General features: G+C 44.1%; 1 protein-coding gene across 7 annotated transcripts in view; it reads left to right on the top strand.

Moving 5' to 3' along the window:
* Tmcc1 (transmembrane and coiled-coil domain family 1) overlaps positions 1 to 25065 on the top strand; it is a 193628-nt gene extending 168563 nt beyond the window's left edge. For 6 of the 7 annotated variants that reach the window (XM_052719114.1, XM_052719115.1, XM_052719113.1 and 3 more), the window contains 3 exons: positions 975 to 1909; positions 19008 to 19143; positions 21280 to 25065. In XM_052719114.1, coding sequence (XP_052575074.1) covers positions 975 to 1909; positions 19008 to 19143; positions 21280 to 21594 — 1386 coding nt within the window. In that variant the 3' untranslated portion in view covers positions 21595 to 25065. Of the gene's footprint in view, positions 1 to 303; positions 352 to 974; positions 1910 to 19007; positions 19144 to 21279 lie in introns of those variants that run through there. The other variant, XM_052719117.1, reaches the window with a different exon arrangement.
* Positions 25066 to 26631: the final 1566 nt, after the last annotated feature.

The following is a 26631-nucleotide window of genomic DNA, read 5'->3' as shown; positions in this document are numbered from 1 at the left end:
AAAAGGCATTGTACTAGTCTTCTGTCAAGGGTTTTGTCTCTTGCTGTGCTCAGAATGGGAAGCAGGGCTCTTCCACTGATCTGCATTCCTAGCCCCAACATTCAGTGTCATTGAAATAGGAAGAAAAGAATACTGGTTTGTTGCTGATGTTCTGTTTTGTTTTCTCAGTATTGGGCATCACACCCAGGGCATCATATTTGCTAGGCAAGTATTTCACTGCTGAAGTACACCTCTAGGGTGTAAGAACGCTGTCCTCCTCCAGTCTAAGCAGTTGTCCTTTCTTCCATTCCTTTTAGTGACACTCAACCATATGAAAAGATGGTGTGTGAGCTTTGTAGTTCCTTACTCCAGGTAAACCTTTTATTGGATAAAACACAAAATTTGGGCTCCAAAAGATCTAACCTTAGTCCCTGAATTGTTTAATCACTTACCTCTCAGTGCCCCTGTCTATTCACACTCTCTTCCTGGGTACACCACAGTAATCTTAACTCCTCAATCTAGCCTCTGCCTGTCTCCCACTGCAGCAAAATGTCCCAAGAATAGAGAATGATCTCATTACCCTGGGTGTGATTTATACAAAAAACACTGTGATAACAATTGGATGCTTTTATCTCAGTAGCAACATATCTGTTCTTGCTAGCATTTTCAGGAGACCAATCTGCAAGTGTGGCTCTGACGATTTTCATAGGATTACATTGAAAAGCTGACATGCTGTCTTACATAGATTTGCTTCTGAACAGAAGTATGCATAAGAGTGTGAATTAATTCATGCTTTCAACCCATGAAGGGAGCTTTGTTATTTAAAGAAATACTGTAGAAAGACTAGCCGAGAGGGCAGCAGGGCTTTTACAGGACAGGGGATGTACAGGTCAGCCATCTGTGCTGAGAGTTGAGCATAGACAGATTTCCAGCATATTTTGGCACTTTGAGTCTGTACTGCTTCTAATATCCATCTCTTGATTTTAAAATGTTAGATCGAGCGTTTGGAAGTAAGCAGCCTCGCCCAGACTTCCAGTGCCGTGGCCTCCAGCACGGATGGCAGCATCCACCCAGAGTCTGTGGATGGAATACCAGACCCTCAACGCACGAAAGCTGCCATTGCACACCTGCAGCAGAAGATCCTAAAGCTCACAGAACAGATCAAGATTGCGCAGACAGCCCGAGACGACAACGTTGCTGAATACTTGAAGCTTGCCAACAGTGCGGACAAGCAGCAGGCTGCTCGCATCAAACAGGTGTTTGAGAAGAAAAACCAGAAATCTGCACAAACCATCCTCCAGCTGCAGAAGAAACTTGAGCATTACCACCGCAAGCTCCGTGAGGTGGAACAGAATGGGATCCCCCGGCAGCCCAAGGATGTCTTCAGGGACATGCACCAGGGTCTGAAGGATGTGGGTGCAAAGGTGACTGGCTTCAGTGAAGGTGTGGTGGACAGTGTCAAAGGTGGATTTTCCAGCTTCTCTCAGGCTACCCATTCAGCAGCAGGGGCTGTGGTCTCCAAGCCCAGAGAGATTGCCTCACTGATTCGGAACAAATTTGGCAGTGCAGACAACATCCCTAATCTGAAGGACTCATTAGAGGAAGGACAAGTGGATGACACAGGAAAGGCTTTAGGAGTGATTTCAAACTTTCAGTCAAGTCCAAAATATGGTAGTGAGGAAGATTGTTCTAGTGCCACTTCAGGCTCAGTAGGAGCCAACAGTACCACCGGGGGCATTGCTGTAGGAGCATCAAGCTCCAAAACAAACACCCTAGACATGCAGAGCTCAGGGTTTGATGCACTACTGCATGAGATCCAGGAGATCCGGGAAACCCAGGCCAGACTGGAGGAATCCTTCGAGACCCTCAAGGAGCATTATCAGAGGGACTACTCCTTAATAATGCAGACCTTACAGGAAGAGCGGTATAGGTAAGTTATGTGAAATTAAAAGCCTAAATTATTTGTTCCCTTCTCTTTGAATATGGAGAAGTAAATTTAAAAGATATCTGTCTCTAGAGTGTCCAGAGCGTTCAGATCTGTCTGTAACAGCCACAGGACATCTGCGTCAGTCAGCGCAATAGTTAATGACTCCTAGGATCACACACAGAGAACATTTCTTAACTCTTCAGTCTTCTATTCCAGTTTATGACTTTAACATGAAGCTCAGGCTTTCCAAGGTATTTCTTCAATCCATTGAGATCATGACGCATAGTCATTGAAGCCTTCACTGTACTGCATTGTATTCAGAACATCTTACTCCTGAGAACTTTGTAAACAGCTAAAGATATAGCCCAGTCAAACTGTAGTGAACCTTGTGGGTATTTGGCTTTAAACATACTTTTGTGAGCAATAGGTGTAGAAAAATTAGATTGGAAATAAATCCAGATAAATGTGTCTGTGACATTTATTAAGAACTGGGACATTTGGATGAGAGTAAATTAGCATTAAGTCATTCTACTGCAGTTCCAAAGTGCTCAAAGAGCTCAGTGTTCTTCATTCATTTCTGTACCAAAGTTCAGAGTGGGTCATTCATTCTTGCTGTAGGGATGGAACCCAGAGCCTTACCCATGACCACTTACACCCTATGTTTATTTATTTTTGGTTTTTCAACAGAGGGTTTCTCTGTGTAGTTTTGGTGCCTGTCCGGATCTCACTCTGTAGACCAGGTTGGCCCTGAACTCAGAGAGATCTGCCTGCCTCTGCCTCCCAAGTGCTGGGATTAAAGGTGTGCGCCACTGCCTCCCAGCCTACACCCTATACTGAGTCTGGTTTTTCACATTGCATCATAGATTTCTGATGGATCACTCTTATCCAGTCCCCAAATCTCTGTCCTGTCTTCCATGTAGAGAAATAATATCCTACCCAGAGTAATCACTCAGATCCAAACTTGTGGGCCAAAGACTGGCAGCCTCATGCAGATCAAGAAACAACCTTGTGAGAGCTGCATCTCTGCACATAAAGCCTTGCAAGGCCTGAGCATTGGTCTTGTTCCACTTCGTAACCAGAAGAAATCTCCAGTACTTTATTAGACATTGGGGTTTGAACAAATGAATTCCCTTTCACCTCCTAAAAAGTAAAAGTGATGTTTTGAAACTTTACTTGTATGAGGTAACTCAGTGTCTGAAATAAATTGCTCATGTTTATTACTTAGCTCTAAAGATAACAGCAACAAGCTTGCTTCAGACGGTGAAAATGATAAGCAGCCATCCAATCTGCCACCTTTTGTTAATTTTCTTCAGTTCTCATTGACACTTTGGGAGCCAAGGAGTGTGGCTCAGTTGGTAGAGTGCTGAATAAATTGGTCATTATACATCTGTAGTTCCAGTGTCTGTCAGGTGGAAGCAAAAAGATCAAAAGCACTTACTGCTATTCAGGGGACCCAAGTTCAGTTCCCAGTACCCACATCATGTGACTAACAACTGCCTATATCTCCAGCCCCTGGGTTTATGATGGATTCTGTTGGCTCCCATGAACAAACATATAGCAGACACATATAAAGCACATAAATAAAACTACAAGTAAGTCTTTTTTTTTTTTAAATCAAGGTCATCTGTAGGCCATCTTTTCTGTCCCACCAACCAGCTCCCAAATAACCACACAGAGACTTATTATTAATTATAAATGCTCAGCCAATAGCTTAGATTTGTTACTAACTAGCTCTTTCAACTTAAATTAGCCCATATTTCTTATCTATGCTCTACCACATGGCGGTAACTTCTCTCAGGACGCATGTTCATCTCCTGGTTCCTCCAAATCTTGCTGACGACTCTGCCCTTCTTCCCTGAGTCTCAAAGTCTGTCTGTCCCACCTAACTTGTTCCTGCCTAGGTATTGGCCAATCAGCTCTTTATTGACAATGAGAGGAACACATCTTCACAGTGTACAAAAGGATTATTCCACAGCAGTCATCCATAGGAAATATGAGGACAGCCTGGGCCACATAAGACTTTGTCTTAAGAAATAATAGGGTTTTGTTGTTGTTGTTGTTGTTGTTTTTCTTTTTATAGAGGGTAGTATAGTGGCAGAGTGCTTACCTGACCACCAAAAAGAGGGTGAGAGTTACTGGCAAGATGGCTCAGCAGGTAAAAGCACTAGCTGCCAAGACCTGAGTTCAATCCTCAGGACCTATCTGGTGGGAAGAGAGCACCAACTTGCACAGGTTGTCTGCAGACCTCCATAGGCACAAACTGATATGCACATGTGAGCGAGAACTAAATGTAATAATGTTTTTTGAAAAAAGAAAAAGACTTGAGGGTGAAAGAAGAGTGAGTTTAGGAATGTTACTATTTTCATCAATGCTGTCTATATTTAATATACTGAAGATAGTGTTCAAGTGGACTGATTAAAATAAGATACTTGGTTCCTTTTTTGCCATATTAAATCTAAATCCCCAATTCCATTTCTGTTACTAGCTGTGAAAACCAGGTAGATTTATTAGCATCTGTATCATAAGAGTAACAAAAGCCCTGTACAAGATTGCTGCAATTTAGGGGCTGGAGAGATGTCTCTGAGGTTAAGAGTACTGGCTGCTCTTCCAGAGGTCCTGAGTTCAATTCCCAGCAACCACATGGTGGCTCACAACCATCTGTAATGAGATCTGGTGCCCTCTTCTGGTGTGCAGGCATTCATGCAGGCAGAACACTGTATATATAATAAATAAATAAACTTAAAAGAAAAAAAAAAAACATTACTGCAACTTGTGCAGGGCAATGCTGGCCCCACAGTGCTGCAATGATGTCAGGTGACCACTGCTGCTAAGCCCCAGCCCCAGCCTCCAGAGGACCTCTGTCCGTTATTTAAAAGTTAAAATTAACACTCCTGTTATTAAATTCCTCTAGGGCTTAAAATTCCTATAGAGATTGTTTTCTTCAAGGTAGATGTAGGCCCATGTGAGAAAAGGAGAGGGGGGAAAGTCTGCCTTCCTGTGTCTATTGAGTAAGTCCGAGTAAGACAGGCGCTTCATCTCCTCATCACCACTCTAGAATTGGGTCTCAGCCCCTTATGCACATGAGCAGCGCTCTCTCTTCATTGTACTTGGGGGTCTGTGGAGTAGCCAAGCTACATGCAGTAGAGAGTGAAGAAACCTAAATCCTGCTGGATGTATAGCCCACTTGGTTACTCCTCTCTCGGCCTCACTGTGATTTTTCCTTACAACAGAATCTTAAAGACTCCATTTGAAAAAGCCACAATGCCGGGCAGTGGTGGCGCACGCCTTTAATCCCAGCACTCGGGAGGCAGAGGCAGGCGGATCTCTGTGAGTTCGAGGCCAGCCTGGTCTACAGAGCAAGATCCAGGAAAGGTGCAAAGCTACACAGAGAAATCCTGTCTTGAAAAACCAAAAAAAAAAAGAAAGAAAGAAAAAGCCACAATATATGACTTTATTTATTTATTTTTTTTTGATACTGATAATTCCCTAGAAAGGATTTTTTTTAAATTGGCCTCCATTGTTTGTCTCCATACAGCAGATACATTTTTCTAACATTGTTGGTCTCTGAACAGTTTCACAGAAATAACACTCTTCTCATTAATGAAAACCTATTTTAGATACCAAACTGACCACATTTTAAGCATTTTTGGAGAACTCCTCTACTAGCCTTTGACAAAATAACTTAGCTGAATGATAATAGCTGAGAACGTAGCCCTCCTCCAGCCGGGAGTGCTCTGGTTACATGTCTGTAGAAAGTGCTCCCAGCTGTGTGTGGGGGGTGGGTGTCCGGCTTGTCTCCTTTACATATATGGTATAGTCTGATTTTCTCCTTTCCCACCTCATCCACACTGTTACTGAGCTGCCTGCAGCAGCCTGTCGTCTAATTCTCGTTTTCTCCCCCCACCCCCACGCCCACCCCCACCCTTTGGTCTTGCACATGCTAGACAAATACTCTAGCACTTAAGCTACACCTCAACCCATATTTTTATTTCTACTTTGTTGCAGGCTTTGATTTTATAGGAAAAAAAATAGGTGATATGTGAACTATGTGACCAAGAATCAATTAACCTGGACACACTGCTCCAGTGTCTTGTCTTTTGTGTTTCTGTGATTTACCAGCCCCTGAGCAGGGCAGCAACCAGTGTTTTACCTTGTTCCATGATGGTGATGATAATGATGATTTACATTGATAACACTACCACTTTTAGAATTTGCTGAACTGTTGTGGTGCACATTCACTCACCCTCACAGCAACCTGTAGGTGGGCTGGGTTAGCCCATTTTACAGTTGAGGAAATTGAGGGTCAGTGTGAGGGTGGTTTGGGGTGGGTGGGTGGGTAGTTGGTTGGTTGGTTGGTTGGTTGGTTGGTTGGTTGGTTGGTTGGTTGGTTGGTTTTTCAAGACAGGGTTTCTCTGTCTAGCCCTGGCTATCCTGGAACTCAACTCTGTAGACCTGGTTGACCTTGAAATCAGAGATCTACCTGCCTCTGCTGCTTCCCAAGTGCTGGGATTAAAGTTATAAGCTATCACCACCCAGCCAGTGTGTTTTTTTTTTTCTTTTTAATTTGCTGAAGGTCAACAACAAAGGCACAACTTTACCTCACTTCAAATCCAATGTCATTTTTTAACACAGGTTTTTCAAGCTCAACCCTGATATCTGTGTGATTGAAAACCCATTGTAATTTTGAGAAGCACTCATGACTGCACTAGCGGTGCTAGCAGGCTTTTCTAAGGTCAGAGTGTGTGTCTATTTACTAAAGTTTGAGTTGCTATTTTGAGTACAGTATATAAAATTCTGTGCACTTTCTCAAAAGCTAATACAACAGTGTAGGTAGGTAGTGAGATCTCATAACCCAGCAGCCATTTTTCCCTTCCAGAGCCTTTCTCAGCAGTGCTGCTTTCTTAATGTGCTTCTACCCCAGTCATCTCTGGAGAAGGCTGCTTAATTCTGCAATGGTCAGGTGTTCTGATTCCTCTGTTTTCACCCACACACTTGTACCCGACAGCCTGGGCAGCCATGATAGCAGAGCCTACATCTAAGGCTCCACTTCACCCTTTGAAAGGAACTAGATGTGAGTCACTGAGCTTTGCATTGGGTTTGTTTGTTTGTTTGTTTGTTTGTTTGTTTGTTTGTTTTGACTAAACCATCTTTTAATCTATTTTTATGTGCATTGGTGTTTTGCCTACATATCTGTCTGTCTGTGTGTGAGAGAGTGTAAGATCCCCTGGAACTGGAATTACAGACAGTTGTGAGCTGACATGTGGATTCTGGGAATTGAACCTGGGTCCTTTGGAAGAGCAGCCAATGCTCTTAACCACTGATCCATCTCTCTAGCCCCTACATAGGGTTTTCAATTATAAGTGAGGTCCATGTGTAGGGGATAAGGGAATGAGGTTTAATAAGGTCTTAAGTGGTAGGTAGGATCCCTATAGATTTCAAATTTTCTTGTCCAGCTCACTTTGTCACTTCCTAAAAGTATTAGCATAGGTTTGCTGGTGGCTCCCGGGTTCAAAGCACTACTCAGAGGAGAAGAGAACTTCAGTATATAATTGAACCTGATTATAAATGCATACACTAAGGCCGGGAAAGATATGTGACTTTATCATGTCCCCCAGCAAAATCATTTCATATGCATTTATTTACCAATAGCAACTGAGAGGACGAGGCTTATTCTCAGAGTGGTATGCTGGTTAACAGAGTGGTAGAGGGTAGGTTCAGCTGAGACAGAATGCATTGACACTATGAAGGCTGGAAAGCTCTCCTGGGAGCTCCTGGCTGCTTTTTTGTTAGGAATTTTGTGTTTGCTGCTGGTGCAAGCAGTGCTGTGTAAAGTGGGCAGGAGCCTTCCTAGTGTCGATGGGCAGCAATGTAATTTGAAAAGCTCCAATTTTGAGGAGATTGCTTTGGAATCAGCTTCTGAGAATATTTGTATTAAGTCCAAGGATATTTTAAATCACACTGAGTCACAATAGCAAAAGTTAGAGAAAGAACAGTATCACGTGCAGTAGAACATTGAGTAACTTGGCTGACTAGTCAGGCCAGGCTGTGCTAACTATGTAAGTGGTTGTTTAAACATGGTTTCACTGTCACTGGATATGCTTAAATTTAGTTGTTTTAAACCCCTGATTTCAACTGTTAATCAACTGAAAATTGATCAGCATCTCTAGAGAATATGTAGGCTGTACTTAAACAATAACTTTTAAATAGAAACCAAGACAATTGGGATCAAATTAGCCTTTTACATACAGAGGTGGGTTCAGAGATATTCTTGTGAAAGCTAAGACCTGCTGTACATAGATATTCACCGATGCGTTCTTCCCAGCTTATCTATTAAAGAGATATAGAGAAGGAGTATGGGAGGAGAAAAAAAATTAGTTACCTACTAATTCATCAGACCTGGATAAACTTACCAATGTGTTCTTCCCAGCTTATGTATTAAAGAGATATAGAGAAGGAGTATGGGAGGAGAAAAGAAATTAGTTACCTACTAATATATCAGACCTGGATAAGCTTGCCAGCTCTGATACGTCTTAATTATATGGCCTTGAGTAGATCATGTAACTCATCTGAGCCTCAGTTTCTCTGCCTATCGAAACACGGTGATATTTATCAAAGAAGGGTTGTAACCGTTATTAAATGAGACAGAGGGAAAGAAGAAAAGGAGAGTGAGGAAGAGAAAAGAGATCATGTACATGGAAGCACCTTGGTAAGGTGCTTGGTTTAGAGTAGAAAACCAGTGTTCAGGGTTTAGTTCAATAATAGAATACATGCTTAGCATGTGCAAGGTCCTGAAATCAATTACCATCAACACCACACAGGCACAGGCACACACATCACCATGTAGACAAATTGCTAAATGGTCTTATTAAGTAAAAACCCGGAGCCAGATATAGGGGTGAAAACCTGAGAGATCAGAGGAATAGGGAAAAGCCACAAGCTAACCTCACCTCACCGACACCTCACTCTCCAAAGAGACCTACTTCCCATATACCCACACCTATGTGCCTTTCTGTAGCTAGAGTTTTCCTGCCTTGCCCACAGTCAGGACAAATCTCTCTCACCCGCCAGTCCCACAGCCGCTCAGACCCAACCAAGTAAACACAGAGACTTATATTGCTTACAAACTGTATGGCCGTGACAGGCTTCTTGCTAACTGTTCTTATATCTTAAATTAACCCATTTCCATAAATCTATACCTTGCCACGTGGCTCGTGGCTTACCGGCATCTTCACATGCTGCTTGTCATGGCGGCGGCTGGCAGTCTCTCTCCCACTCAGCCTTCCACTTCCCAGAATTCTCCTCTCTCCTTGTCCCGCCTATACTTCCTGCCTGGGCACTGGCCAATCAGTGTTTTATTTATACAGAACGATATCCACAGCACCTTTCTGTTCAGCTATATCATTTGCTCTCTCTGTTATATCACTACTTCTTCCTGCACAGCTCTGTCACTTCCTGTCTGTCTGTACAGACCTCCAGACCTCCATGGTTAACTAGTGTTGGAATTTAAGGTGTGTACCACCACACCTGGCTCTGTTCCCAGTGTGGCCTTGAACTCAACAGAGATCTAGACAGATCCCTGCCTCCCAAAGTGATAGGATTAAAGGGTGTGCTTCCATTGCCTGACTTTTTTGTTTAATATAGTAGCTGGCTTTTTCCTCTGATCCTCAGATAAACTTTATTGGGTTGCACAAATAAAATATCACCACATCACCATGCTAAGAAGTTCAATAAATGTTGTCTATGTTTTTTCCAGGTGTTCCAGGATGTTACACACATGGCGTTACCTAATCTCCACATTGCCAGACTGAATCTGTAGATTTCATTTCCAATATTCTTTGAGTATCTCGTATTTCATGTATTAAGAAAATGCACTATTAACTCTTAGATTCTTAGGGGACTAATGCTTTGCTATGCTCCCCTTTTTGAGACAGGATCTTGATATGTAGGCCAGACTGGCTGAAATTTTCAATCATCCTGCCTCAGCTTTGCAAATGCTAGGATTACAAACTAGTTCATTGTTACCTAGCCTCCTTTCAAGCTTCACACAGTGAAATCATAAGATATAAGCCATATTATCCATTTCCCCAACAAAGGCAGGAGTTGTTCACACTCCCATGTCATATTCCTCATCTATGCCTCTCCATTCTGGTCAAACATCTACCTATGTGTCCCAAATTCATTTGGGACATGTTACAGGAGTCTGCTCCTGGATTTGCCTTGTATGTGTCAGTTCATGCGTTTCAGAACCTGCTGCACAAGTTTTTATCATGCATCTGCTCTACTAACCTGTTGCCCAACCAAAGGAGCATCACAGGCTCTCAAGGTGACTCCAAATTTTTGAGCCACACCCAAAAAAGGTAATGCTTTAGATTGAAGTTCCCAGCCTGGGCACTCACCTAGTTTTTCATTCATCAGGAATTTATCCCAGAAGAATCCCTGGTTTATCTTTGATCAAAGAAGGTAGCTGCTGTGTTGCCCAGTCCAAAGACCAAAAACACTTCCAGGATCAGTAGTTATATGAGTTATTTACCTCCAGAGACTCTGGACATGACCAATGCATTGTAAACACAGCAATTTTTATTTAAAAACAACTTCGTGTTCAGGTTTCTTCTTTGCTGATAGTGAAGATGAAGCCATGTTTAGGTGTTTAGAGTCCCTTTGAATTGAAGCGATTTAGGAAAGAGCTTTGAATAAAACTCAGTAAAATGAGGTTATTGGTGTCATGCTAACTTTGTCCAGGCTGAGTTGCAAGAGATGGCCTGCTAGAGTCATGCACAGTACTTAGAGTACACCCCATCCTAGCTGTCCAGAAAATGCCTGCTCAGCATCCTTGGGGTGGAGGTGGGTAGACCTCCTTAAAGGGAGTTTTTGGTTTTTAAAGCAGGTGTGTTAAAGGTGGGACACAGCTCACCTTCCCCCTTCCCTCCCACCTGCCCTTTGGTTGACTGGATGTTTAGTGAGAAGATGGAACTGTTTCTTCTCTGACCCGTGATTTGGTTAGTAATGGAGGTGGGGAGACAACAGATAAACGCATGTAAAGCCTGAGGCAGGGCAAAGTGAGTCAGACCCTTGCCTGCCTCACTAACAGGAGTTTCAAGAAACCTGAGGAGGTCCTCTGCCTCTTCTCTCCTTACTTGTAGAATTGAGTGAGCTCCCTGGGAGGGAATGAAGGTGCTGGCGGAAACAGCTTTGTAAATCTCTGTGTGGAGGGAGGGTAGTGACCTTTGTTACTGTCAAGGATCAGTATTTGGATGTGTTGGTGCTCATGATGATTAATTCAATTAGATGGAATCCTGAATTCCTCCACACCCACTCCTTACCCAAAGAGAACACCACAACATTTGTACTGAGCCCTTCTGTTCAGCCTGTTTCAGACCAGAACCTAACTAAGGCTGTGTCAGTAAAAATGTTAGTGCCAAGTGGTAGGAATTGTGCCTTAGTAATTGAGTAGCAGGTCAGGAGCTGATACAGTGTTCTTCCTCTTTGTTGTACAGACTTTGAATGTGGTTAATAATACAGAAAAAATGCAGACAATAAAATCTTAAAACAGGAAACAGGAGTGTGAATGGAACTGAGCAACAAACTCCTGAGCTCTGGGTAAAAAACTAGGGTTAAGTGTAATTTCATATTTGTTTATAACAGTCTTGTTATTTAGCCCAGCCTAGCCTCAGTCATGATCCTCCTGCTTCAGCCTCCCCCAAGTGTGCAAACACACACCCAGCTTTGGCAAGTGTTTTTATAACAAGGCAGTGAACTGAGCCCAGCCTAGAAGATCCGCATTCCAAGAAAGACACCAACTAGGGTGTTTAGCCAAACTCTCTGGGCCTAGGAGTTTGCAAAGACTTCTATGGCTTGCTCAGTTTCCTCCCTGATGCTTCCTGCTGATTAGTGGTGTTTCTGTGCTAACAAGAAACACCTGTTTTACGAGTTTAGTAGGATTTTAGCTATATGATAACGGCCTCATTTTCCAGGTAATTGTTTGACATGAAAAAGGAAACTCACACTGGTTAGTTCTGAGGAGTTACTGGGGCCATGTCAAACCTGCCCACAGCATCTTGCTTCACCCTGACTTCCACAGCTTTGCACACTGCCTTGCAAGTCTCCTGACCAGTTTATCTACCTCAGCTGCTGAACTGAAAAGGGCGCTCAGTCTTACTAGTCCAAATGATACTTGCTGTTTAACTCACTGCTAACGTACACTAGACATTGTTCCTAGACATGACTTCTCCTTTAGGATGAATCTTGGCTTGAGGAGATTTGTCTGTTACTTTCCCATGAATTCACCAGTAATTTGTTCAACTGCTGATGAACTCATTTCTGCAGAGACATAAATTAGCAGTTTCTCCTAAGCTCTCTGGAGTTACAAAGACCAGTTAAAACTGGCTTGAGACACCCTCCCTCATGTGTATGCAAAAAGCATGCTGTGGGAGAAAGGAAGCAAGTGGCCAGAGATATTCTATAATTCTATGAATTATGAAGCCAACTTGAGCCAGGGAAATGGCAGGAGTGACATCTGCCCAGTAAAATAAGAAGTAACAGATGCTTGTTGCATCTAAAGTTGAGAGGGTATGTACCCAGTAGGCCATTTGCATGATAGAATAGAAGAAAAATACAGTTGCCGGAAGCAGTGAAAACTCTAAGTAAAATTGAGAACATGGAGAGAAATGGAGACATAAGAATTAAATAAATAAATAAGTGCGAACCAGTGAACAGTGGTATATAACTTCTAGAGACCGTGTAACAAGCAAGCAGTGTTGTTGTTGCTGTTGTTGTTACATATACTTACTTTATTGCTGAGGGAGGCCTACTGCCACTACATATGGTTGGAGGACAGAGAACAACCTGCAGTAGTTTTGTTCTCTCCTTTCACCATGGAAGTTCTAGAAATAGAACTCAAGACATCAGGCTTGGTGGCAAGTACTTTACCCACTGAGCCACCCTGCCAGCCCAAGCAGTCTTTTTGAAACACCCTTCTAAAGATTGTTAAGGGTGACTGAGATCACAAAGGAGAGAAAGCCTTGCATAGTTTTGTAGCTCAGACTGCCTCTCCCAGGCTTTTGCCAGCTGTCTCCTCATCGGCATGATTTTGCTTTAAGTAGGGAGATTTTCTCTTTGCAGTGTGACAGGGTCTCTCAAACTAGTGAGCTGCAGAATTTGAGTCCAAAACATGGATTGACTCATCAGCTAGTACACAGTGCATAATAAAATAAAATAAGAACCATATCTGGAGCTGGGGATATGGATAGAGTGCTTACCCAGCATGCATGACAGCCCTGGGTTCCCACCAGCAAATCCAACGCTCAGTAGGCAGAATCAGGAGGATCAGAAGTTCAGGGTCATCCTTCCCTACATAAGGAGTTGAGGGCCAGCCAAGGCTGGAGACTGTCTCAAACAAAAATAAATTATGGTTTCAGCTCTCTGGCCAGATACTGTTGGTAAAAACAAGATGCCTTTATTATTATTATTATTATTATTATTATTATTATTATTATTATTATTATTATTATTATTATTTAGTTTTGAGACAGTCTCACTATGCAATTCAGCTTGGCCTGAAATGATGTAGCCCAGGTTAGCTAGACTTAAACTTTATGTCCTCCTTTCTCGGCATAAAGGCAAAATGCTTTCTCTGCTGTTGATTTTGCCCTAGGAGTGGGCATTGGGGCCAGGCAGATGCCATCAGGCCAAATTAGAGCCGGGCAGCAGTGGTTTACGCCTTTGATCCCAGCACTCGGGAGGCAGAGCCAGGCGGATCTCTGTGAGTTTGAGGCCAGCCTGGTCTACAGAGCGAGATCCAGAACAGGAACCAAAACTACACAGAGAAAACCTGTCTCGAAAAACCAAAAAAAAAGGAAAGAAAATAAATCATAGGCTCCTTCCAGAGAATGCCCCAATCCTCACAACTGCCCTTCTAGGATAACATAGTTTGGGGAATTTTGTTTTTAATGATTTGGGGTTTTTTGTTTGTTTGTCTGTTGAGATAGAGTCTCAGGTAGCCCAGGCTCGCTTCTTAATTCCCAAAGTGACCAAGGATGACCTTGAACATTTCTGACCTTTTTTTCCCATGTGCCCAGGATGTCAACCACTACACACACACACAACACACACACACTCTCTCCCCCGCCCCTCTCTCTGTATCTCTGTCTGTCTGTCTGTCTGTCTCTCCCTCCCTCTGTCTGGTTCTCTGTATCTCTCTCTGTGTATCTATCTCTCCCCCCCCCCACTCTCACTCTCACTCTGTAGTTCTGGGGATGGACCCCCAAAGGCTTCATGCATGCTAGGTAAGTACTCTACCAACTGAGCTATGTGGTGCCAGCCCTTTTGTGTTTTGTTTTTCGTTTGGTTTGGGGTTGGGTTTTTGTTTTTGGTTTTGGGGGGTTTTGTTTGTTTTTCAGAGACAGGGTTTCTCTGTGTAGCTTTGGAGACTGTCCTGGAACTCACTTTGTAGACCACACTGGCCTCAAACTCACAGAGATTCACCTGTCTCTGCCTCCCGAGTGCTGGGATTAAAGGCATGCACCATTCAATCTTCCTACCTGAGCCTCCCAAGTGCTGGGATTACAGTTATACACCTCTATATATGACTTCTATATTTAGAAAGTTGGGTGAAAATAGGAAGAAGAGATCATGTGCACTTTTCCTGTCCCAGCGAACAGTCTCTAGTAGCCACATTGGGGGATGAAGGCAGAAGTCGGACTGTTTGCTAGGGTTTGGGAACTGGGAACAGGTAGTTGAAAAGCACATTCCTTTTACCTTTCTGTTTCATATCCTGATACTCTGTGAGCAGCAAGTGAAGAACAGCAAGTTGCAAACACATTAGGATACAGAATCTGGGAATTTCTAGGATACTGTAGCATGGTGCTGTGAGCTCATCGCTGGGCCTGTTTTGTGTGCAAAGAAGTTCCATTTCTCTGCTCTGTGCACCTGGAGTGGTATTATATAGGCCTTATGAGAACTATTTGTTTAACTTTCTAAAGTTCTCACCAGCAGAACAGAATGGGTCTACCAGCTGCATATCCTTGCTAACACTTGGTTTTCTCTTTTTAATCTGAATCTGTCTAGACTTTTATTCAGCCATCTTCTCCTTGTCAATCTTTAAACCATCATGTCAACAGAGCCACCGTGGCTGTGTGACTTGAACCGCTGTCAAGCCAACTCAGATTTCTTACTTTTTAAGGGAGCTTGTGTTGGTTACGCTGCAGCACTCGTGGCTGGCCACCGCCCGCAGCGGCCATGCCGGCGGAGGAGAGTGCTGATCAGAAGAATCACAAGCCATGGTTACCTTTCTAGAGCTTTATTGGGGCCGGGGGGTGGGGGGTGGGGTGGGGAGAGAGAAACAGAGAGACCGAGTGGAGGGAAGAGAATGGAAGGAGAGAGTGCAGAAAGGAAGAGAACGCACAGAGGGCACACCCGCTTTTTAGCCTGGGACGCCATTGCAGGCTGGTGATGTAATTAAGGACATAATCCTTACGGCTTGTTTGGCTTCTTGACTAGTTTCAAAATGGCATGAGAGTATAGAGTTTTTAAATGGAGGTTTTGAAGTCAAACAAACCGGGATTCACATCTTTCCTCCTTCACTTTGTTCTTCTTTAGCAGGTAGCTTTGGGGCCTCTGAATTTTAACTGCTGCTTCTGAGGGGGAGATAACACCTTCCACCCTCCCAGCAGGCCTGATGCACAGTTGGCTCCGAGGAAGCCGTGCCTCTCTGGTTGCTGTTTCCATTCTGCCCTGGGTGCACATGAGTCACATTTAATTCCAAGTAAAACTTCCCAGTAATCTTTTGGGGTTTTGCTTTGTTTTTTCAAGACAGAGTGTCATATGTAGCTCTGACTGTCCTGGAACTCTATAGACCAGGCAGGCCTTGAACTCTCAGTGATATGTCTCTAACTCCCAAATTCTGGGGTTAAAGGAGTGTGTACAGCCTATGGGCCAAGAGGTTGTGATGCATCCCTGTCACCATGCACTCTACTAAACACCACTACCCTGCTCCCTGCCCAGTCCTAGTTACTGACCATAACTAAGGAATTAGTCTGGGGTTGGGGATTTAGCTCAGTGGTAGAGTGCTTGCTAAGGCTCTGGGTTCGGTCCTCAGCTCCAAAAAAAAAAAAAAAAATTAGTCTGGTTTTTGGTATTGGGTTGTACCAGAACCTAATAAGTACACTACCACTGAGCTTTATCCCTGCCATACCAGCAGTTAGGAAGTCCAGTTTTAAGTTTCAGCACCCTTCTGGTAAACAAAGATAATGAAGAAAGTCACACTCTCACAACAGTAGGCTAATAGAGTGCTCACCTAGTATGGGTAAGGCCCTGAGTTCTAACACACCCCTACCACCACCACTAAAAAAAGAGTTCAAAAAGATAGTATAGCCAGGCTGTGGTGGTGCATACCTTTAATCCCAGCACTTGAGAGGCAGAGGCAGGCAGATCTCTGTGAGTTCAAGGCCAGCCTAGTCTACAGAGTGAGTTCCAGAACAGCCAGGACTGTTTCACAGAGAAACCCTGTCTCGAAAAACAAACAAACAAACAAAAAAGGTAATAGAAGCTTATAGCTGACACCTGTTCCTGAGTTCCTGGGTAACAGATGACATGAAAAGGCAGAGCCCCACAAAGATCAATTTAGTTGTATGTGTCAGCATGGGAGTACTGTTCTGTGACAGGCATGAAGGAAAGCACATCAGAGATGCCTGTAAAGGGTAAAGGAGACCTAAATAGGACTTAATAACATAATGAAAAGAGTCAGACTATCACTCCTTAAATTAATGTTCATTTCCTAAGGAATAGGATTTAATAGAATATAATCATTGTTTATTACATGATTATTAAAAGGGATAGCATTGGAGGATGGGCTGGTGACTCTAAGAGCATTCGCTGTGCAAACATGAGGAAACTGAGTTTGGACCCTCACCACCCAAGTCAAAAGATAGGTATGAGGCCAGTCGTTAAGGCTCATGCCTTTAGTCCCAGTACTCGGGGAATCTGTGAATTCCAGGCCAGCCAGAACTATATAGTGAGACACCATCAAGACAGATGTGGCTGCATGGATGTCTGTCACCTGAGTTTTATTGGAAACAGAGACAGAAGATCCCCAGAGGCTTAATGGCCAGGCATCTAGCTGAAACCACATGCTCCAAGTTCAGTGAGAAACTCCCATCTTAAGGGAATAAAACAGAGAGGAATAGAATAGGATACCCATGGTCCTCCTCTGGCATCCACACATTTGCTCATGGACTACTTACAGACAGACAGACAGCACATGCATACGAATGCACACATGCAAAGATGCACAGAGACACAAGGGAAACACAGATGCTGCAACATAAAATTACCTTACAAGTAGATACAGCCAGGCATGGTAATAGATGCCAATAATCCTAGAATTCATAAACAGAGGCAAAAGGATCACAAGTTCAAGACCATCCTGGGCTTTAAAAAAACAAAACAAAGTTTGTACACCACAGGTGTGATTAGAAATAAGAGTACGTTATAGCTGTAACTCAGTAGCCTGGCATGCAGAGTGACAGCTTCCATCCCCTGTGCAACCAAAAGGAGGAGGAGGAGGAGGAGGAGGAGGAGGGAGAATGGGGAAAGAAAGGAGGAGTTCTAAATATGTTAATGGTACTCTGGCACATTGGTGGTTGGTTGGTTTTTAGACTAGCCTCCAACTTAGAATCCTCCTATCTCAGCAGCTTCTTTAGCACCTGGATTCGAGGGAATGCACCGTGCCGTGCTCCCCGCTTCCCTTTCATTTTTTTAATAGAAGTCCCTGGAGTTTCACATGTGGTTTTCCCTGTGGCATGAGCCCTGCCCAACTGCACACACAGGAAGGACATCATTCTGTTCAGCAGGAGCTGGAGGTAGTTTCTCTTTCTTCCTTTGCCCTGTCTCGGTGTTTTAATGTGTTGTCTTTGGCCTTTCTCTTGGAAGCCCTTTGGTTCCTAGGACTCCACACACTGCCAACGTCATCTATCTTCACCACTACCAGACAGCTCATTTCCTTAAACACTGTCTTCTTTGGGCCCCTTCCCCAGCTATCCAGAATCTAGTTATTCTACATATTTCTTTCTGAGTGGTTTTTTTTTTCTACCTAGAATCTATGATGATCTCCCTTAAACCTTTATGTATAGAATAAGTGTGTGTGTATGTGTGTGTGTGTATGCACGCGCTCCTGAAAACTAGAGATACACGATAAATCGATAAATAAAACTAGCCTTCCAGGACCATTCTCTGTTCTTCCCATTTTGTAGCTTCCCTGGCCTGCTCCAGCCCTTACACATGCCAACCTCATTCTTGTCTTGACAAGTTTGTTCTTCTGCTCCTTCTGAGTGAGGTCCTTCCTTACACATCTTCAATCTCCTCATCTTCTAAGCCTCTGTCTGTATCATTCAAGCTTTGTCTCTCATTCTTCAAGAGAGTTGAGAAGTCTTCTCTGACCCTCCAGTGTCACTAGGCACTGCCATATGCTTGGCTATCTGCCAGTCTTGGCTACATAAATCCTATTGGTGTTTTTCTGTCTCCCTTCTCTCTGTAGAATGCATGGAAGGCAAGTGCTTCCTCTTGCTTACTACAATGTCCCAGTACTTTGAACATACCTAGCATGCAGCAGACTCTCAATAAACGTCTGTTGACAAATGTCCCAAGCACTGCTTGGCCATGAGGATGATGGATCCCTCTGGCTCTGGCTTTCTGGGGCTCCAAATCACAAACATCTGGGTGAGTAAGTTATTGTTCATCTGGTGTTGAAATAGGTCACTTCTGACAGCTAGAAGGTCTATTTCCATTAGTGCCCTTTCTCTCCTGATGAAGTGTTTAGTTTTGCTTCTCCCACACTCAAAGCAGAGTAAGAGCTGCCTCAGCTCCACAGGTGTGCAGAGCTAAACGGGGAGAGCTGTGGAGAAAGCTGAAAAGCCCGGATGCTGCAGGATGGCTCTGTGACGGCTGCCATTTTGGAGACTGAAAGCGGCAACTGCTGGCACACAGCACCCCAGGCTTGCCCTCGCTCTGTGTTTCTCTTTCACTTTGTAGACTAGATTTGGGGATTGATCTGAATTATATGAGGGAGGATGCAGAATGTTTGAAAGTCCAACCTTTCTCCATTTCTTAGATGTGAACGACTAGAAGAGCAACTGAATGACCTGACAGAGCTCCACCAGAATGAGATCCTGAACTTAAAGCAAGAGTTGGCCAGCATGGAAGAGAAAATTGCCTATCAGTCCTATGAACGGGCCCGGGACATCCAGGTTAGTGTGACTAACAAGTAAGAAAGAAGAAAGGAAGAGAATGGACAGAGACATAAGGGTAGAGAATCAAGAAAAGCTATTATCAGTTGCAGCACACCTACCTTCAACACAATGCAGGTACCTTTTTCAAAAGTTCATGCTCTAGATATTGGCAAATGTCTTAGGACAGAGCAGTCTCAGTCTAGAAAAACTAGAGCGTCCCATCTGTTGGTTGCTGCCTGGAGCTGCCCAGGTGGGGCTTCTGGCCGTCTTGCCTATCTTCTGCTTCTCTGGAAAAGGGCTTTTGTGCCTGCTCTCTAACAGGTGGCACATCATACAGTTGATGAAAATCTTCCATTGTTTGTTTATGAGAAATCCCAGCAGTGAAATTGAAGGTGAGCACTCACTTGATTCTGTTTTCTGTGGAGATTTTCTCAGAGGTCATAGTGGTTTTTGTGAAAGCTCTTGAAAGAAGCTCGTGTGGAGAAAAGGGGCTTGTAGTGCACCCATCCAGAGGAATCAACACACTGGCCTGACTGTTCGCCAGCTGCCAACTTCTTTAGGCCCGCAAATTGTTTATGTTTTTATTTTTTCAGCCCAAGGTAGTTCTGCATTGAGCAGCATCCATTATCCATTCTTGAACTAGCTTCAGTCTGATGTCTGGGCCTTGCCTCACATCCCAGGAAACCAGAACCCATTGAAGACAAGGCTGGAAAATCCCAGGGTTCCAGCCACTGGTTGCCATGGGAGGATGTCTGTCCTAGCTAGGGGATGAAGTTTGTTTTTCTGAGTTGTAGGGTAAACTTTACATAAGGCTTGGCCTTAGTGGGAGTAGGTCACTTTAATGCCCTCTGTAGAGTGTCATCATAGTATCTGCCTTAGAGATTGCCCTAGAAAGGGAGTGTGTCCTTCTTACATTGAGGTCACAGTTCCCTTTCTCCAGTCAGCGATTGTCTTGACCTAAACACACCAGGTAGTGTGTTAGTGAAGCACAATCAAAGGTGTTCACTTTATCATTGTTAGAGTGGAAAAAAATCAGAAAAAACAACAACAAAAAAAAAACTTTAAAATCCCCAAGAGGGACCCAAACTGTGGCATACCCACAGGTATGAACACTCAGGGTATTTACCATGGAGCCTAACAGAACTTCCAGAACCAGATAAAGGTGGAAGGTGAGAACCAATCCCTGAAATTTGTCCTCTAATCTACACACTTATGCCATGGCACACCCACACTGATCTGCAAATACATGCATGCTATAATAATAATTTTAAAGCCAGGCATAATGTCATGTGCTTATAATCTCAGCAATGGCAATGTGAGACAGGCAAATCCTTGGAGCTTACTGGTCAGCTAGTCTAGCCTGCTTGGCACAGTTGCAGCCAGTGAGAGACCCTGCCTGAAACAAAAGATGGAGGGTACCTGAGAACCAACACCACATTTGTCTTCTGACCTTCACGTGAACATGCTCACGTGTCCACATGCACATGTCTACACACACAAAAATGAGGTGGATCCCTATATTTTGACATGGCACAATCATCAAGGCCCACTATCGAGGAAAAAGTCAATACATTGTGGATCAATTACAGTAGAATGCTACGCACATTATGGTAAGAAATACCTATAATAACCCCATGCTAGGCAAATACATATGTGTATTTAAATACAGGTAAAGAGTGAACATACTAGTATGACAGTGTTAGAACAGCAACAGGGACTAGAACTGAGAAGAATACTGAGAAACTGCGCTTAAGTAAAATAAGTGCATGTGGCTTGTGTACCTTAGACTCAAAATTTCTAAAAGAATAAAAACCATATAATTGAGGCTAGGCCATTCTTGAATGATAGCATATGCCTATGATCTCAGCATTCAGAAGGTTGAGCCAAAAAACATCAGAAGTTCAGGGTCATCTCAGCTATATAGCAAGTATGAGGCCAGTCTGAGATACAAGAGACTCTGGTGATAAAAGAAACTAATAAAGTAAGTAAGTAAATTTTAGGCAAAATAAATCCAAGTATGTCCGCTGTTCCCCATCACTATTCCCCAAGGAGTACAGTAGAGGGGATGGGAGTAATGTCCATTTGGCTCTCCAGGGCATGTCAGCCCTAGAGTTCTGAGAGCAGAAGCCTAACCATCCCCTGTTTGGCCCACAGGAGGCCCTGGAGGCCTGTCAGACTCGCATCTCCAAGATGGAGCTGCAGCAGCAACAGCAGCAGGTGGTGCAGCTGGAAGGGCTGGAGAATGCCACGGCTCGAAACCTTCTGGGCAAACTCATCAACATCCTCCTGGCCGTCATGGCAGTCCTCTTGGTCTTTGTGTCCACAGTAGCCAACTGTGTGGTTCCTCTCATGAAGACACGCAACAGGACGTTCAGCACTTTATTCCTGGTGGCTTTCATTGCCTTTCTCTGGAAGCACTGGGACGCCCTCTTCAGCTATGTGGACCGGCTCTTCTCAACCCCCAGATGATGCTGGCCCAGAAAGCAGTGCTCCTCACCATCTGGCGAGTGCATGCCAAGAGAGCTAGGCAGCAGCGTTACCCACTCTGCGGTTTTCTACAAGAGAGTTGAGTGAATCTGTTTACATTTAGAATAATGTTTTTTTCTTCAAGAGACGCAATTGCAATAGTATTTTTTAGATTTTATCCAAGAAGTTTTTTGGGCAAAATCTTGGATCATTTTTATGTAGCATGATTTTCCTTGGGATGCAAATCTGAAACAGTCCCTTAACATGAACCAACAATCTGTAACACACTGAAGGGCATTCTGAATTGAGGCTTGGAGGGCTGCACTAAACCCACTAAACAGATGCAAAAACCTGACCAGGCCCAACACCTGCCCTGCTTGGGCTCCTCTCCTCATCTAGACTAACTCTACTGTGAAGTCCCACCACATTCCAGGTTGGAATTTTAGATTCAGGGTGGATTTTCCCCACCATGGAAGAACACGGGCATCTCCCAGGCTTTCTCACGCTAACCCTGAAGTATGATGACTTCTGAACCTGCGCCTTCCTTAACTCTGCCGGGATTGGAAGCAGGAGCATCAAGCCCACAGGATGACTGTGCAGTCCTGTTCAGTATTGTGAAGTAGCCCTTAATCCTAACTTTAAGCAAAATACCTTGGCCGCACTTTGAAGGTTTGTTTTTTTTTTTATATGTGTATAGTTACCAACTTAAAAATAAAAAATCCGAACAACATACTTGAAGAATGTAATACTCAAACTCTCAGTGCTTCCTTATAATTTCTAATAGGATTTTTTATTATTGTTATTATTATTGGGGTATTTTTGTTTGATTGGTTTTTGGTTTTTTTTTGTTTGTTTTGGGGGGGCGGTTGTTACTGGGTTGGGAGGGTCTTTTATTTTTTCCTTTGAAATAAAGCAGTGATGTTTTCAAATGAAGCCGTGTGGATATTTCAGCGTGCTGCCCCCTGTTGTCTTGAAACAGTTGAGTTGGAGACTGCTGCCAGCGCTGCCCTTTGCCACCCTGTGGCTGCCCCAGCTCTCTGGTGTCTACTACACATACAGCACCATCTCCCCGGCTTGGCATGGTCAGAGTGGTGAGGGGTTTGCAGAGTGAGGGGGTGCAATCTCAGCAGAATAGTGTGGTAGGACTGGATTTTGTCGTCGTTTCCCCCCCCCCCCCCCAAGTAAATGTTCACTTAGTGACCTTGGGCTGGGATTCTCTTTAGGAAAAAAAAATGCTACTATGTTATGAGAGTCATAAATAACTCCCTGTGTTTGCTTAATTTATTGTTTAACACCCCTAATTACCGAAACCAAAGTGATGTGGCGTCTTGTTGTCTGCATTTTGGCCTCAGCATCCTTAACTTCAAAGCTTTATTCTGTCTGCCTGAGAGAATCAATCGAAGGTGATTCTCCCAAAAAGCAGAAAAGGAAATGTCAGGTTACAAGGACCCAAGTTCTGGGTACAAACTGTTGTAAGCTTCCTATTGACCCAGACTGACTCACTAACTGCTCAGTGTCTATTTAGAGACACTTTAGGAAGAGGAGCTGAGCTTTGCCCCCATCCCTCAGCCAGTTTCCTGACCCAGGTGGAACCTGACTCAACCTTCAGAGCAAAATAGCCTGATTAATCTCATATTATTGGAGGTCACAAATGCCATGTCCAGTGGCCTCTTCCTGTGTGCCCACATGATGCAAAGGAGTCGTGTACTGTGCCATGGACAGAGAGGGGAAGTGTGTTTTTGCCTATGTCCCCACACCAGGACCTTCTTTCAGAACTAGGGTAGCAATGCCCTGTCTGTGGGAAAGCATGGTTTACATAACAGTTCCAGCCTCCTTTTGCTTTGGCCAATTGGCCTTCTCACTTTGATATTTTCACTCAGGTACCCAGTCTTCACTCCATCCCCAGATGGTTGTTATTCACCTCATAATGAGCAGGGACAAAAATAAATAAATAAATAAAACTAACACATATTCATGCCAAAACAAATGGTCCCCAAGCCTATGTTAGAAGGTTAACTTTGCCTGAAAATACTGCAGCTTCAAGGCAAGAACGCCACAGGACACTATGACCTTGTTGGACGAGCAGTCACTGCTATAATTAACAGAAGAGAGTCCCGTGGGGCTGTGGGAGAGATGAACCAGTGGCAGCCCACTGGCTTTTTTTTTAACAGTTCCACAGGAGGCCCCCCAAATGTCACTGTGATCGATAAACTGAAATTGTCTCTAATTTCCTGATGGCAGTTTCTGTTGAAGGAAGAGTCTGGAGCTTCTGACAGACAGACAGACCCGCACTGACTCCCCATCTTCCTCTAGCAGACTGTCTTGGGAAGGCCCTTTCAGTCCAGGACAGGCCCTGCCATGGCTTCTCGCTGTCTTACCCCTGCTCACTCACTAGACCTACAGTTGTCTGCACCCAACGCTGTTTGTAACACACTTCTGTTCGCCTACCTGCCTGTACTTTTTGCTGCCCATCCCTATTGCCTTTGAGTTTCTTGGAATTGTGGCTATCCTTGGATTCTCTTTTTCTATTCACAGCTCTTCAGTAGCCTTGCTCTGGTGGTTTAGCACTTGATCTGAGAGAAACTTGCCCACAATTTAATGCTTCTTTTCCTTAAGAAAATAATTTTCAAAACTAAAAAAACTCCCACTAAAGTGAAGCATTCCTTGATTCCCTTGTCCATGCTGGTGCCTAGCCCGGGTGAGTGAGGCTGGCTGTGTTGGCCTGGGTGACTGTTGTGGTTCTAGAGTTGGCCATCACTCTGCACTGATGGCTGTCTGCTCCAGTTTCAGGTCCTTGGTGTAGTCAGGGCATCCTGGCAAGGAAGGCTTTCTATTCCTTAAGAAGTGCGATTGGACCCATCGCTGTGGCTTCTTTAGCCCCATCCCGACTGGCATCAAACGTCTGTTGCCAGAACAGTGGGGTGAAGCCTTCCTCGCCAGTCAGGTCTGACAGTGGGCATGCTTTGGCGTGGTCTTCACTGGCTTTGGTTTTGTTTCTGATCTTGTGTTCTAAGGTAGTAGTGAATGCTGGATTCTGAGTGAGCTCTAGTGTTCTGGCCTTCTAGCCTTGGAAAGTACACATCTCAAACAAAACCAAATGCTGTCATCAAGAAGCCAGCACAGGCAAAGTGATGGTTCCCACACCACCCCCAATAAAACTGGGATTCTGAATGTGGCTCTACAAGTTAAACATTTCTGTGTGTTGTGTATGCTAGGTGATACCCTCAGAAGGGGCTGACTACTAGACTGTAAGTGTGTTTTATACAAGTGTGTAAGACTAAAGACTCACATGCACGAATCGCAGAGTAAAGAGACGATACTTGTGAACGCGTGAACGTTAACACTGTAGTTGCTAGATCTTAAGCTGCTAATTGTTGAGAGAGAATTCAGTTATGTTCTGTCTGGCTGCTGTGAAGTCTCAGCAGCACCTTTGCTGTACATAAAATGAAAATAAAGACCTCAGCTAGAAACCTGCCAGCTGACTTGGATTTGTTTTGTTCCTTCTTTCTGCATTCCCTATTTCCGGTGGCAGATGCATCTGTCTGGAAATTTTGGGGGCGGGGGGGGAGGGGGAGGGAGAGAGATTGTCACACTAGGATCTTGAAACTATAACTGACAACCAGGAAATTGTCACAACTCCGTGGACCTTACAGACATCATTCCAGGTTGGCATTTCCCCGTGATTCCTTTAGGCTGGTAGTTAAGACGATGTTTCAAGGGCTGGGGAGATGGCTCGGTTGGTACAATGCTTGCTGCACAAGCATGAGGACCTGTGGTTGGATCCCCAGCACCCATGTAGAAGTCAGGTGTGCTGGCATGCATCTGTAATTTCAGTGCTGTAGAGAGGGAGATTGACAGATTCCTGGGGCTCGCTGGCCAAGTCTCTCCAAATTTGTAATCTCCAGGTTCAGTGAGAGATTCTGTGTATTAGGGTTCTCTAGAGAAACAGAACTGATAGAATGAATATATATATATATTAAAAGGAGATTTATTAGAGTGGCTTACAGGCCATGGTCCAGCTAATCCAACAGTGGCTCTCCTTGACAGGCCAAGAGTCCAGTAGCTGTTCAGTCCACAAGGCTGAGTGTTTCAAATGGTCTTAAGTACGCATTGAAATCCCTGTGTCGGCTCTAATACCAGTGAAGGAATGTCTCAGCGGCAGGATGGATGAACTTGCCAGAGAGAAAGGGCAAGTAGAAAAAAGCAAAAGCTTCCTTCTTCCGTGGCCTTTTCTGTGGGCTGCCATCAGAAAGTGTGACCACATTTAGGGTGGGTCTTCCTCAAATGAGCCATTCAAGCAGATTTCCTCCTCCTCCTCCTCCTCCTCCTCCTCCTCCTCCTCCTCCTCCTCCTCCTAACAAGTGTGTTCAGCTGCTTGGGTTTTGGTTGATTGTAGATATAGTCAAGTTGACAACCAAGATAAGCCATCACACATGATCTCAAAAAAATAAGTAGAGATGCCGGGCGGTAGTGGCACATGCTTTTAATCCCAGCACTTGGGAGGGAGAGGAAGGAGGATCTCTGTGAGTTCAAGGCCAGGCTCGGCTACAGAGTGAGTTCCAGCAGGACAGCCAGAGCTACATGGAGAAACCCTGTCTTGAAAAACCAAAAAAAAAAAAAAAGTGGAGAGTTATTGATGAAGACACCTGAACTTGATCTCTGGCCTCCGTGTGCATATGCACATACACCACACACACAGAAACACACACACACACACACACACACACACACACACACACACACACACACACCTACCTTCAGGATTTGGGGAGGAGCATTCAAGTACTGACCTCCCAACTCAGCATCTAATGACCCCAAAATGGGCAGAGTGATGTCTTCCGTCATTTCAAAGCTTTACTATGATAGGTGGAAACAGACGTTAGGCATTCAAAATTTAGAGTTGTTATCCGTTCTAATCCTAGCTGTGGGCTTGTTAAAGAAGGCATAGTTTATTTCTCTGTGGAGCTGGGGATAGAACCAGGGCCGCCTTATGCTGGGCAAGCGCTCAACCATAGTCACATCCCAGCCCCAGAAATAGTC

The sequence above is a fragment of the Peromyscus californicus genome, unplaced genomic scaffold (genome assembly GCF_007827085.1).
Source record: "Peromyscus californicus insignis strain IS unplaced genomic scaffold, ASM782708v3 Scaffold_6__1_contigs__length_162567912, whole genome shotgun sequence".
Taxonomy (NCBI): domain Eukaryota; kingdom Metazoa; phylum Chordata; class Mammalia; order Rodentia; family Cricetidae; genus Peromyscus; species Peromyscus californicus.
The sequence above is the reverse complement of the archived record's forward strand: the minus strand, read 5'-3'. Positions and strand labels throughout refer to the sequence as shown.